Below are 12,406 nucleotides of genomic sequence, written 5' to 3'. Positions count from 1 at the left end.
GGAATGGCTTCAACCACTGGGCACCAAAAGTCTGTGTGTTCATGTGTGCATGAAGGAAATAGAACAATGTGAAATGACGGAAGGGAAAGCACTGTTTATTATCTTTTTCATTACTTTGGTATTAGTATTGAGTTTCTGAGTAAAGAGGCAACAACTGATCTTTTGTACAATAGTACACCAACAGTCACATACATATAAATAACAGCCCAGTCGCCAGAATGAAATAATGATATTTTGCATTTCTGCAAACCACATATAGGCTAATTTAGTATGATTCATGGGGCGCCGTTTAGCTCAGTTGGTAGAGCGGGCGTCCCATGTACAGAGGCATTGTCCTCGCTGCAGCGGCCCCGCGTTCGAGTCCCTTGACACCTTGATACACCTTGACAACGGCAGATAAACGGTCCAATCAGCTCACAGAACCCTTTGGCTCGGCTATTAGCTAACGTACTGGCAAGATTCAGAGTCAATAATATTGCGTGTGGTTGACACACAGTTAATATAATGTGACTCTGTGTTTCACAAAAAGGCAATTTCCAGTCGTGCTTTTGGCAACAGAACCGGGGAAGCCAAAACATACTGTTCTCCTAACCCTTACCAAGTGGTTATTGTGTGTAAAACTAACTAGTGCATAAGCACAGTGTTGTCACAACATTATATAGAAAATTGAACATAAAGAAACGTAAAGATCCAACATATCTGTCGTTTGCAGAAACCCAACATTGATTCCCACGAAATCATCAATGAACTGTAATGCATTTCTGTAACATGTTGTTTAAAAATAGATATAACATACAGTGTTGTACAGTTGCAAAATGCATGCAAGTCCTTGCATATTATCCCACTTTAAAATTAATGACATAATAATATGTATGGAGCGTATAGTATAAACATACTAGTTGTAGCTGATTCATCTCAGCATGTGTGTGTTTGTGCTGGCATGCTTCTCGGGATGCATTAAAATATTAACCTGTGTTTGTGCATCTGACAGCAAGCTGAAGAGAAGATTCCTCCTCTCCCATCTTCCCTTCTCCTACTTCCTCACCTCCTTCACCTCCTTCCGATTAGGTGCCACCTATCACCCATTCGCTCTGCCCTCCCCTGGCCTCCTGCTCGTCTCACCCTGACCCTGCTCTCTCCTTATGACCTGCCCTCACAGGGTTATTTCCCCGTCCTCTCTGAGCCTCTCTCCCATGGCCTCTACTACTCACACAAAGAACTGCCCACGTTCCACAATGAGTAAATGTTCAACGAAATGTATTAAAATATTGATGTTTTTATTACAATGCTGGAGAAATTTAAAGCTGCTCTAATCCATATTTTCATATTAACAATGGATGAAATGCCTCTGTCTTACGCAGTATTTCTGCTCGTTATTTTGGTTTTCAAGCCCGCAGCTTTACTGTTTGGTTCACCCTCATTGCTTTCATCAACCTTGCTCTCAGACTCAGCAGGGGACTGATTTCAACAAAAGAGCTCTCATAAACTCACGATATGCTACCTGCCTAGTACCAAACAGTAGACAGACTAGCTGGTGAACATAGTGGTGCATTTAGCTGCTGAGGAGCCAGATATTGTGCACAGGAGACCAAAAGCAAGACACAGAAGAGAGTGAATATGGGATTTACATCTGCCAGATGGCCAGAAACACTGGTTTCAAATGAATGATAATGTCACTCTGTGTCTGTTAGATGTGTAAATGTGCCACTACACATTCGCCATGACAAGTACAATTCAAATAACACAGGTTTGAAAATAGTAACGACCACAGGAGCTGAAATAAGGTTGCCCATTTACAAGAAATAAACTATTCGTGATCTAGAGTCTAAATCTTGCTTCAATCAGCTCTACAGTACCACCGGTGGTAGGCTACATGAGCTCCCTGTACAAAATAAAACAAGTACATTTAAAAATATATAATACTATCAAAATACTGCAGGCTTTTGTGTAATCTTATTACAATTTAAATAAAAGTAATTTCCACTAATATCTTTGTTTCAGCCTGCTTTCTAGTCACATTCTCGCATGTTGCAAGATGGTACGTGATATTAAAAGTTTTGAGGAACACACAATTAGCTAACATTAGCATAGTAACAGGCTACACTAAAATGGTAAACATGGTAAATATGCCTGCTAGACATGAGCATGATAGCTTGACAACCACTTTTTAATTACAGTTGACCATTTTTACTTTAACTTTGTTAGAAACAAGCTGTGGACCTAATCTTTTTTATCTGCTCTACCATTTGGTTTTCTTTACAATGAGCCTCAATGTTAGCATGACTGTTGACTTGGTTGACACGAGCTGGTTCAATTTAACTAATACAACAAGACTGAAATTTGACTATTTTTCAGTAGCTTGCTATGTTTGTTTAGCTATATTGTCTGTATCTGTATCTGTATCATCCTGTAGTTTTCTTAACACTATGTAGTACTTGATAAGAGAGACTGAGAACTCAAGGACTGAGAGTCAAATTTATTATGTGACAAAAGAAAAATCTCTTCCAGTTCATTTGACTGGATTTTAAAGGAGACTTATTCTGCCTTTTTGTTTGTTCCCTTCCCTTCAGTGTGTTATTTAAGTTCTTACCCATGTGAAAAGTCTTGAAAGTTAAAAAGCCCAAAGTCCGTACCAACGGGAGCTCCGCTCTCCCACAGAAAACACTGCTCCTGAAGTGTCTGAAATGCTATGTCAGTAGTCCCGCCTTTAATTCCGTGACGTCACCATGTCACACATTTGCATAATTTATGCCTCCTGTTCACGGTAGAAGTGAAGGTAACTGAAAGCTGAAAACATGACAGACAAGAGACACACGGTGAACGGTGCTGGCTCAGGGCTGTGTGAGTTGACCAATCAGAACAAACTAGGTATTCTTAAAGAGACAGGAGCTAAACCTTGACAGACGGAGGGTGTATACAATGCTGCAGCACTGGACAGTACTAAAGCATGTAAAACTATTCTGGTAGTAACCTAGAATAAAATCATTTACCTGAACATGAGCATAATATGTCCCCTTTAACAAAAGCTAACAGCTAATTTGCAGCATGTTATGTAACCACAGGAGCATAGCCATGTTTAAAGTAAAAACTCATCTTCAGGGACTAGTTATTATACCATATTTTGATTACCAACTTTGCTGCCTTTAGCGCTGGAATTTAGTCCAAGAAGAGTAAATCTCCAAAGCTCAGAAGCTCAGAAGCTTACCCAACACCCTAATTTACCACTGCATTTATGTTCACATGGGAATACTCCACTTTGATAACAGCAGATGATTTATTACTTTGATGCTGACCATGCGTTGATGTTTTGAGGTAATACTGATGCCAAAGTTGGTTAAACACTAAAACATAAAAAGCAGTCACCGCTCATTTAATTCAGCTATAGCAGATTTATATAATGATATAAATATTGTATTTATAAAAAAAGACTCATCCACTGGTAACTGGTAGGCAAAGTTGGAATCAGATGAAATGCAGCGATGATTAACTGACCAGATTCTGCCCGAGGGTGAGTTGTGTCACCTTTCAGCTTTTGCCTTCATTACCCTCAGTCACTGCAATCTTTTCTGTCATGTGACTCCTCTTCCTCCTCTCTCGCCGTGCCCTCCGCCCCCTGACTCACGGGCTCCTTCAGGGCCACGGGGAGAAGTGGAGTGCGCGGTCCAGGCCACACATAAATATTAGCTCAAGGTCACGGTCACAGGGCTCACACCGGGTTGTGCATAAATTCAACTCCGGCGCAGCCTCTTCACTTCACATATTCCCTATGTCACATTATGGCTAAACACACACTGACACTGACACTGCTAACCTTGAAGGGCTGCCCTCGAGCGATAAACCAGCTCCAACTCGCTAATTTGTGCTTTACATTGCGTTATTACATTACCTGAGGTTGTTAAGGTTACACACATACTAACCCACTTTTCCGGGGTTATCTACAAATGCATTTTCATATTAAGTTGAAAATGGCGCAGATGTATTCCAAGCGGTTCATATACTCTCAGAGATAAAACACTTCCATCCTCACATCCGGGCGAATGACGCTTTAAATTCAGATGCTCGCTTTGCTGATTTGTTCGACATTATCCTGAGATGAAACACGGGCTATAAAGAGAGAAGGGAGATTGGAAGTAAAGGAGAGAAAGGCAAGCTGTGTTTCCTTTGAATTCAGTCTTTAATAGACTCTACAGTTTCTCCTCTTTTCTTCCTCTTCTTTTCTCCTCGTGGCCTTGTTCCCTCAGTCATCCCGTCTATTATTTTCTCTATGTGATCCTGCACCCACTCACACACATTTGAATGTGGCTTCCACAGGGGCTTGCAATAAAAGTGGTATTTAACTGCTCCCTCTATTCTCTCGCCTCCCCTCGTGTGTCTTCCTCTGTGTAAACCCTGCCCGTCCCTGCGCTGATGCCCTGGATTCCCGGCTGCCTCTTTTCATAACCCTCTCTTTCTCTCTCCGGTCTGTCTTTCTCCGGCGCGCTTCAGGCCTCGACGGGCTGTGAGGTCAGCTTTAGAAACGTGTGTGATCTCTCACTCTTTCCCCTCCTTTCTCTCCCCTTAAACCGCCTCACACGTTCTTCCCCTCTGCCAGTTGTAAGCCATTAACCTTTCCTCGCTTTCCACCTCTCACTTTTTTGTTCTCACTACCCCTTCATTGTGTATATCGGCATGCCATCAACCCAGCCCTCTCTGTACCGTACATCCCCTTTCTTCCCTGACCTCTCTCTGTTCTCTCTCTGGGTTTACCCCCTCTCTTCTGCATCATCCCTTCTTCGTCCTACATGGTAATCCCGCTCTCCTCTGTCTTGTTATCTCCATTTCTCCTCCCTCCCTCGAACAGTCACTCCCTAATTGCTGTCTCACCCCTGCTGTGCTCGGACCCGGAGGCTAAATGATTTCTACTGGGAGAGTCAGAGTGGAATCAGGCTAAAACACAAAGCTGTTTGCTAGAAGACATTTTTTTTTTCATCATTATTGATGGGTTCCTTGTCAGGAGGTGTGTGTTTACAGTTAGTGTCGAGCCTCCTATTGGCACCATCACACACTCTTCTTGTTTTCATATTTTATATCAGTGTGACTCCATGCCTCCCTCCTTCCTTCAGTTTCATAAAGGACCCTTTTATCTGAGTAGTGTTATTTATGACTTTGAAGCAGTACCTCTGTGTGTGTATGTGATGTATTTGTGTGTTAACACACACTTTGGATTTTTGTCACGATTATGTATTCGGAAGTTTGTGTGTGTTTCCCAGAAAGTGGGTTTGTGTCAGCCTCGATTCAGGTCAGGGGAGGAAATTAAAGGCATCTCCATTCTGCAGAGGTGGGACAAGTATTCACATTTTACTTAAGTAAAAGTAGCAATATCAGAGTGACATTTCTTTTAAACATTAAGTAAAAGTACGAAAGTACTATCTTCAACGTGTAAATAGTAATGTTTTGAGCAGCTGCAGATATAGAAAAGAAGACGAGCAACTCCTGCTGCTTGTGATCTTTATAAATTGCTGGTTTGAACTGCATGAATCACTTGTACCAACGCAATTATGTTTTCTCTTCAGAATACCTGAGGCCTGCTGTTCTGCTCTTTTGGTCTCAGGGTTACATAACAAATGCATATGGGCACAAAATGGGCCATTTGAATCCAGCACAAGAACGGCAGACTCCGCCACTGACAATGCAAACGACTTTATGTAACTAATGATTGTAAATATATCTAGTAAGTAAAGCAAAAGAAAGAAATAAAAATTAGCATAAAGAATTGGGTTCGAATGTGAAATTATGACTTTAAAGGTGCTATATGTAAGTCTACCCACTAACAGCTGTCTCCGGCAGCGTAAACGCCAATGTTAGGCTAACTCTTGTTTTGCGTTTATTTCTGTCACTTCTGTCACTCTGCTGAATGTGGTTTCTTGGCGTCGGGGCACTCATGTTGGACTGAGGGCAGGCTAGATGCTGCAGTAACTCACTATCGCCTCTTGAGGTACAACAACAAAGTGTCAGGAAGGGCAGAAGATAGCTCGTTGGCATGCAAACTTCAGTAGACATCTCTGCAACACAATATGTCTTGATATGATGTCAAAACGGTTATTTCTACAAATTGTTGATGAGTTTAGCTCAATTTTAAATGTTTAAACCAAAATTCTTACATATTGTTCCTTTAAAGCTTAAAGTTAAAGTTCATATTACATATTTGGTTAGAGTCCCTATGCCTGAAAATGTCCTGATGAAGCATGGACACGGGACCTGGGGTGTCCTGTGCTGTTGGGCACTAGGGTGTTGGCAGCAGATCCAAGTCCACGTCCCACTGATTCTCGATTGCATTTGGCCAGGTCAATGCCTTTAGCTTTTTCTAACTTCCTGTTTTTTAACAGATTTTCCAGTGAGGCAAGGAGCACTCTCCGTCAGGGGGCACCACTGCCAACAGGAAATGCTGTTGTCAGAGTCCTTTTAATGTTGTTGCTGATTCGTGTATGTAGTATTATTAGTTTATTATTACAGATGTATCTTGTACTTGTAGGCAGCATTTCAATGTTGCAAAACTAGTAACTACAGCTAAGAAATAAAGGGTGCAATGCTCCCCTCTGAAAAGCAGTGATGTATGAAATGGCACAAAATAGAAATCGTTCGGTAAAAGCACTTCGTCTCAGAATTCACTTGAGTAAATGTACTTAGTTACTTTCTACCTCCGGCTTGTAGCTAATGATGAAAGGGCTTTGCTCGAGTGAGCATCAGAGAAAAACATAATGTGCCTCCACACGTACACAGTCTCACAGAAGCACTTAACTTCCTGTGAAGGCCTCCTTCTTGTTCTTGCATCACGCTGCCGACTTCCCGCTAGTGCTTTCGCAATATCATGTGCGCGCACGTTGCACCCAGAGGCGTCACACAGAGGCTCAGGAGTTATCAATATCTGAGCGGTCAATAACCGTGATATTTATATATCTTTAGACACCCTCAGGCTGGAGGAATCTTTTAACTTCATTTTGCAGCACGGTGACTGTTAATGAATGATTCAACATAATAAGAAAGCTCAGTGCACCCCGCTCAGGGACTTGGTTGGTATTTGGCGTGTCACAATCTGAAAGTATTTAATTACTGATTCACATTGATGTGTGCATGTTTTACATTAATGCTTTGCTGTAATGTGGGAGTCATGTGTAACAAAGACTATAATGTTAATTGTATAATACAGGCGTATTATACTAACTATGAATTATGTATGTTCACGCTGATGTTAATGATATGCTAATGATGATGATAGCCTAGGTCCATTTCCTGTTGCACTGGTGAATAACATACGCCTGCTCGTCGACTTGCCAGGTAGCTCGTATACTTCGGTTGTTGTAAAGGTAAAACGGCGGCAACATGGAGACGATGAACAGAAGTAGAAACTATATATATGTCACGTTTCCTCCCCACATGAGGTGTTAGGGAGTTTGCATTTCAAGAGGAGAGTGAGGATGGAAGAAAAGCTAATCAGAAAGTGGTGTTTTTTTCTTAATCCCAGCTCTGCTGAGGCGCCTTTTCTCCTCAAGAAAAATCTGTGTTTCTTTCACACTGCCTCTGCAATCACTTGAAACCCCATTACAGACCATGTGACAGCATCAATTAAATTCACAATTATCATGGGGCAGAGACACTCCAGCGTGAGAAAATATAGTAACACAGCATCGTCTGCGAGCCTGTGTGTGCGCGCGTGTCTGTGAATATGTGCATGTATGTGTTTGTATGCGTGTGTGTGTGTGTGTGTGTGTGTGTGTGTGTGTGTGTGTGTGTGTGTGTGCAGGAGAGAGAGACAGAGAGAGTGTTGATCAAGTGAAGAAAACTGAGTCAGACAATTCACTATTCAGAATGTTTCGTGCCCTTTTCGGCAACTCCCGTGAACCTGAACATCTCTCCCAAAACCAGACACCAAGATAAACAAAAAGTCCGTTCTTTGACGATATTAAGACATTTCAAGGGCCCCCCCACCAACAGCGAATGGACAGGTAGTGATTCACTGGCTTCCTTTTTTAGATTTCATACCATATGAGCTGTTTTTATAGTGCTTTCTAACAATTCAGAAATCAGAGAGAAAGTGCTTATAAATATCCATGCAACACTACACTGGGTGCTGTCAACGTGTCCACAAATTTGGCCCCAAATTCATTATCAGTTTAGCTGCAGAGCCTTTGTTTCCCATTGACATCACAGATTAGAGTCCTGGCTCTTGTTTCCAGCTTTAGCAGAGATTTATCCAGACCGAACCGTCCGAGATCACACAGAAAAACAGCATGAATCAGTGTTGGAGAGCGGATTTTAAAGAGAGCCCGCAATTAAATACAGAATCACACCTTCAGATGTACATTGTTTGTGTGTCTGGGCGTGTGCGTGGACACGATGTAGCCGACTGAAGGAGAGACACGTGTTGTGAGTCACAGCCAACAGTCTTCGCAGCTGATTGAGCCTGAGTTTGGTGTTGGATCTGGCAGTTGGAGCTGTTCTGGCCTGTACAGTCAATTTCTTCACACTCTCCATCACAGCTCTCTCCATTAAAGCACAAGGGAGAAAAACAGGGCAGTGTGTCCGCATTGATCTCTCTACCTATAGTGCCGGCCTACACTGGAGCAGAGCAGGAGATTAAAAATTCATAAGCGTATTAAGATCTATAAGAGCATTATTCATGTGTGCCGTCACTGTCTAATACAGTAGGGGGACTAATCATACGCATCTCTAGCCCGGCACACACACACGCACAAACACACAGTCACAATGGTGTTCTGGGCAAATTCCAAGTGTCAGCACTATCATATGGGCATGTGTGTGTCCTGGCGTTGTTCCCTCCTTGAGTGCCATACAATGTGCTGGCATAAATACCTGCTTGACACAGCAGATTGGCACTAATGGCTTTACACACAGTGCCATCTGTAAGCTGGACTGTTAGCTCTTACATCTTCTGCGTGGCCACTAACGGTGCTTCATAGCGTTTGGTTCAGACCCTCATCAGTCATGGTGCAAATGCAAAAACAGCCAAATTAAATGTTGGCTAATCATCGGTGCATTTAGGAAGGCGCCGCATAAAGGCTGCAGGGGCCTGCCCATCTGTGTGCACCTGGATATTAAAATCTAAAACTGCGGAGCAATCCGAGCCTTTTTGTATATTGAGTACACCTCCTACAGAGCCGAAGCTCTTAAGCATCAGCTAAACTTCGAGCGCTCATACATACACACACCAACTTCTAACTCTGTGGCTTCCAACAGCCTGCAGCAGTCACACAGGGATCATTACTATTCATTTGCTCAGCAAACTGGCCACACAGGCTTATAAATTAGCTCATCTACCGCAGCTGGGTACTGAGACAGTTGGCGCATGCTGAGGACCGCAAGCACAGCCATTACAGTGCAGGGGCTCCGAGACACCTTCTGTCCAGTCCATGTGACCTCCTCCACACTCATCTGCTCACTCTGTCAAAGGAGGGGGGGGAGTGTGCCTGGTACTGGGGGTTAGACATGCCCAGGCAATGATTCTAATAAATTACAGAGCAGAGCAATAGGACTACCGCCCTGTGTGTGTTGTGCTGAGGGAGAACGAGTGATAAATCCTGTCAAACCAAGTGTAAATCAGTCTGAATGAAATAGCATTAGCGGGACCTTGCAGACCTCTGACCATGAGGGAGGAGTGCTGACAGGCCTGACCTACAGGGAAATGAGGGAACACTCGGACTACTCTTGCTTTCTGCCTTGGGGTGAGGATCAATGGTGGAAGGAAAAAGTAAAGCTATTAATTCTCCTGGATATGTCAATTCCCATTGGCGAGTGCGGATTGGTAGTGATCATGACTAGCCCCTTGGGCAAACGGGATCTGGGGCTTTTGTTGCGCCTCAATTCACCATTGATTCATTGGAGGTTTTACGGCAACCTCGAAGGCACCACACACTGGAGCAGTGTAAATCGATTCCAATTGTAGGTTTATAACAATGCACGAAAAAACTTGGAGCATGACTGGGGTTAAATTACGCTAACCACTTCCTACGTAAAATGTGTACCTGAATAAAGGAGCTGAGGTTAAATAAGCCATGTAAGTGACGTCTTAAGTAAGAGAGTGTCTTAAATATTCATAAAACATTCATTAAACAGTTCATAGTCCTCCTAAATGATGAATGAAGTTTTCTCTTCACTTACCCTTCCGATGAGCACAGGTTCAGGCCCGGCGTACTCTTCAATCACAAAGAACTGGTTCCAGATCCAGCTCCTCCTGCTCCGAGAGCGCGGCCCCTTCCTTTCCATTCGGTCACGCACATCCTCTTCCACCTCTAACTCCGCTTCTTCAAACACAAGGCTGTTCCCATTTTCTGGATCGACAGCTTGCATCGCAGCGTCTTTTGTGTCGTGGCTCCATTCCGGAGCCGGGTGGAGCTTCAGGACATGACTGCTGTTGACAAGTTTGTTGTCTTCATCTGCAGGGTACTGAGCTGTGCTGAGTTCTGTTTGAGCAGTGTGAACTGACTCTGTTAATGGGTCTCTAAGGGAATCCGCTGCTCTGTTCCCTGGTCTCCCTCCCAGGGGTTGCATTGTCAGCCCAGGCAGTGGAGAATCATTTGTTTCGGGGGGAACATACACTGGGAAGTGTTTTGTCGATGTAAATGGTGGGTCTGTTTGGCTGATTATTACTTCCTTCTCCGGGCTGAGACTGACCTCGCTGCGAGGTGTTGACAGTAAATGGACGAGGTGTTTGCTCATGTTATCGCTACTATCTGAACCCTGCATTCCCAGGTTGCCCTGGCCTTTACTTAAAGCTGGGTTGACATCACTTAGCGGATTATTACGAGTGTTGGCTCCCTGATCTCGATTAAGATCTGGGGTGGTGACTGGGCTTACATAAGGTAACGCAGTCTGATTATCGAATCCAGTGTGAAACTGAGTGACAGCTATATCTTGTCGCTGCACTTTCTGAGCCTCTAACTGTCCGTGATTAACGTCAATCAAATCCCTCTTCCTACTCCGGCTGCCCTTGCTCGGAAAGCTCAGGCTGGGAACGTTTTGCATTTGGGAATTGACGATCCTGACTAGGTTCTCTTTCGACAGCAGCTTCAGAACCCCATAGCTCCCAGTGAGGTTGAGTTTTCGGTTTGAATCTATGCTGAATCCTTTTCCTGGCACACCTGTAGTATGGACTCCTGAATCAGGTCTGCTCCTGGATCTAGAGCCTGATTTAAACCTGGTCCTGTTGGTGTGCAAATCTGGCTTATGGTGGATTGTTAATGTTTTCTCTGACCTTCCTGATTTGGTAGAAGTCTCTGCATTCTTGGTGTTGTTCCGAACTTTCCTCACATCCTGGTTTGACTCCTTGCTATTGGCTACCATGTGCACAGTCAGTTCTTTTTTATTAACAGAATCAACCTCCCGCTTGGGCTTGAAAGCCTGTCTCTCCTTGTTAGCTGCTAATGGAGCACTATGACTCTGCAACATTTTAGAATAAGTGAAAGATCCCGTGTCACCCGCCTGCTCATGACTAATCAGGTTTCTAAGTGTCACCACGGGCATTGCATTCGCATCCACGCTTGCATCCCATTGGTCCGCAGTTCTGCTCTCCCCTAGCTTCAACATGTGCGATCCGCCTACTCCTCTCCTCCGGACAACTTTACTGGCCGAGGCGCCTCCCGTGAGCCCCTCCCACAGGCACAGGGAAACCAATAGGAGCAGATTTCTTGTAATCATCTTGTCTTGTGGCGAGATGTCCTAATTTGAGCGATGTTTGCTGTGAGGCAGGCCTTGTTTTCCGGTTGTCTTCATTCTCTCCTCTGTTTTCCCTTTTTTCATGCCCCTCCTCTCACGCTTGCATTCGGTGCCCTTCACACAGAGCTGGAGGGCAGGTGTCAGTCACTCCTTCTCCCTTTTTTCACGCTGCCTAATATCTCCCTCTATCTCACCAAGCCTCTCTCCGCTGGTTTTTTCTCACTCCTCTTGCGAAGCGTCTCATTCAGTTTCCCACGGAGGGTAGAACACCCTGAGAGAAAAGATAAAGATAATTAAGTTAAAACTTTAATCATTGCACTGCGTTAATTAAAAGTGGAGCGGCATAGACAGGTAGAAGAACTAACAGACAGGCAGGAAGGACAGACCTTTTAACAGAACAGCAATCACATTTTCACAGGCACAGAGGGCTTTTTAGGGCTCAGCACACATATCCATTTATACCTTTATAATGACCCAAGTGTTTTGTCTCACATCTATTAGATAGACGGGGACAAAGTTATCATCATGCTATTCTACGTGGGAAAAGATAGGATAACACCTATTAAAAAACGCTCTGAGCGTTTCAGTAATGGGAACGGCTGTCAAGGATTTCTGACTACAATGCAAAAAAAGGAACCAGCTACGATAGGAAACTTGCTTCATTTCACTTTGATGCGTGATTAATTAGCTGAATTAA

General features: G+C 43.7%; 1 protein-coding gene across 2 annotated transcripts in view; it reads right to left on the bottom strand.

Moving 5' to 3' along the window:
• cdh24b (cadherin 24, type 2b) overlaps window positions 1–12,406 on the bottom strand; it is a 172,938-nt gene that overhangs the window by 104,438 nt on the left and 56,094 nt on the right. For both annotated transcript variants that reach the window (XM_084368131.1, XM_084368132.1), the window contains exon 2: window positions 10,156–11,980. In XM_084368131.1, the coding sequence (XP_084224257.1) occupies window positions 10,156–11,691 (1,536 nt within the window). In that variant the 5' untranslated portion in view covers window positions 11,692–11,980. The remainder of the gene's footprint in view (window positions 1–10,155; window positions 11,981–12,406) is intronic.

This window comes from Pagrus pagrus (genome assembly GCF_965226575.1).
Source record: "Pagrus pagrus genome assembly, chromosome: 12".
NCBI classification, from domain to species: Eukaryota; Metazoa; Chordata; class Actinopteri; order Spariformes; family Sparidae; genus Pagrus; species Pagrus pagrus.
This window is presented reverse-complemented; position numbering and strand designations above follow the sequence as displayed.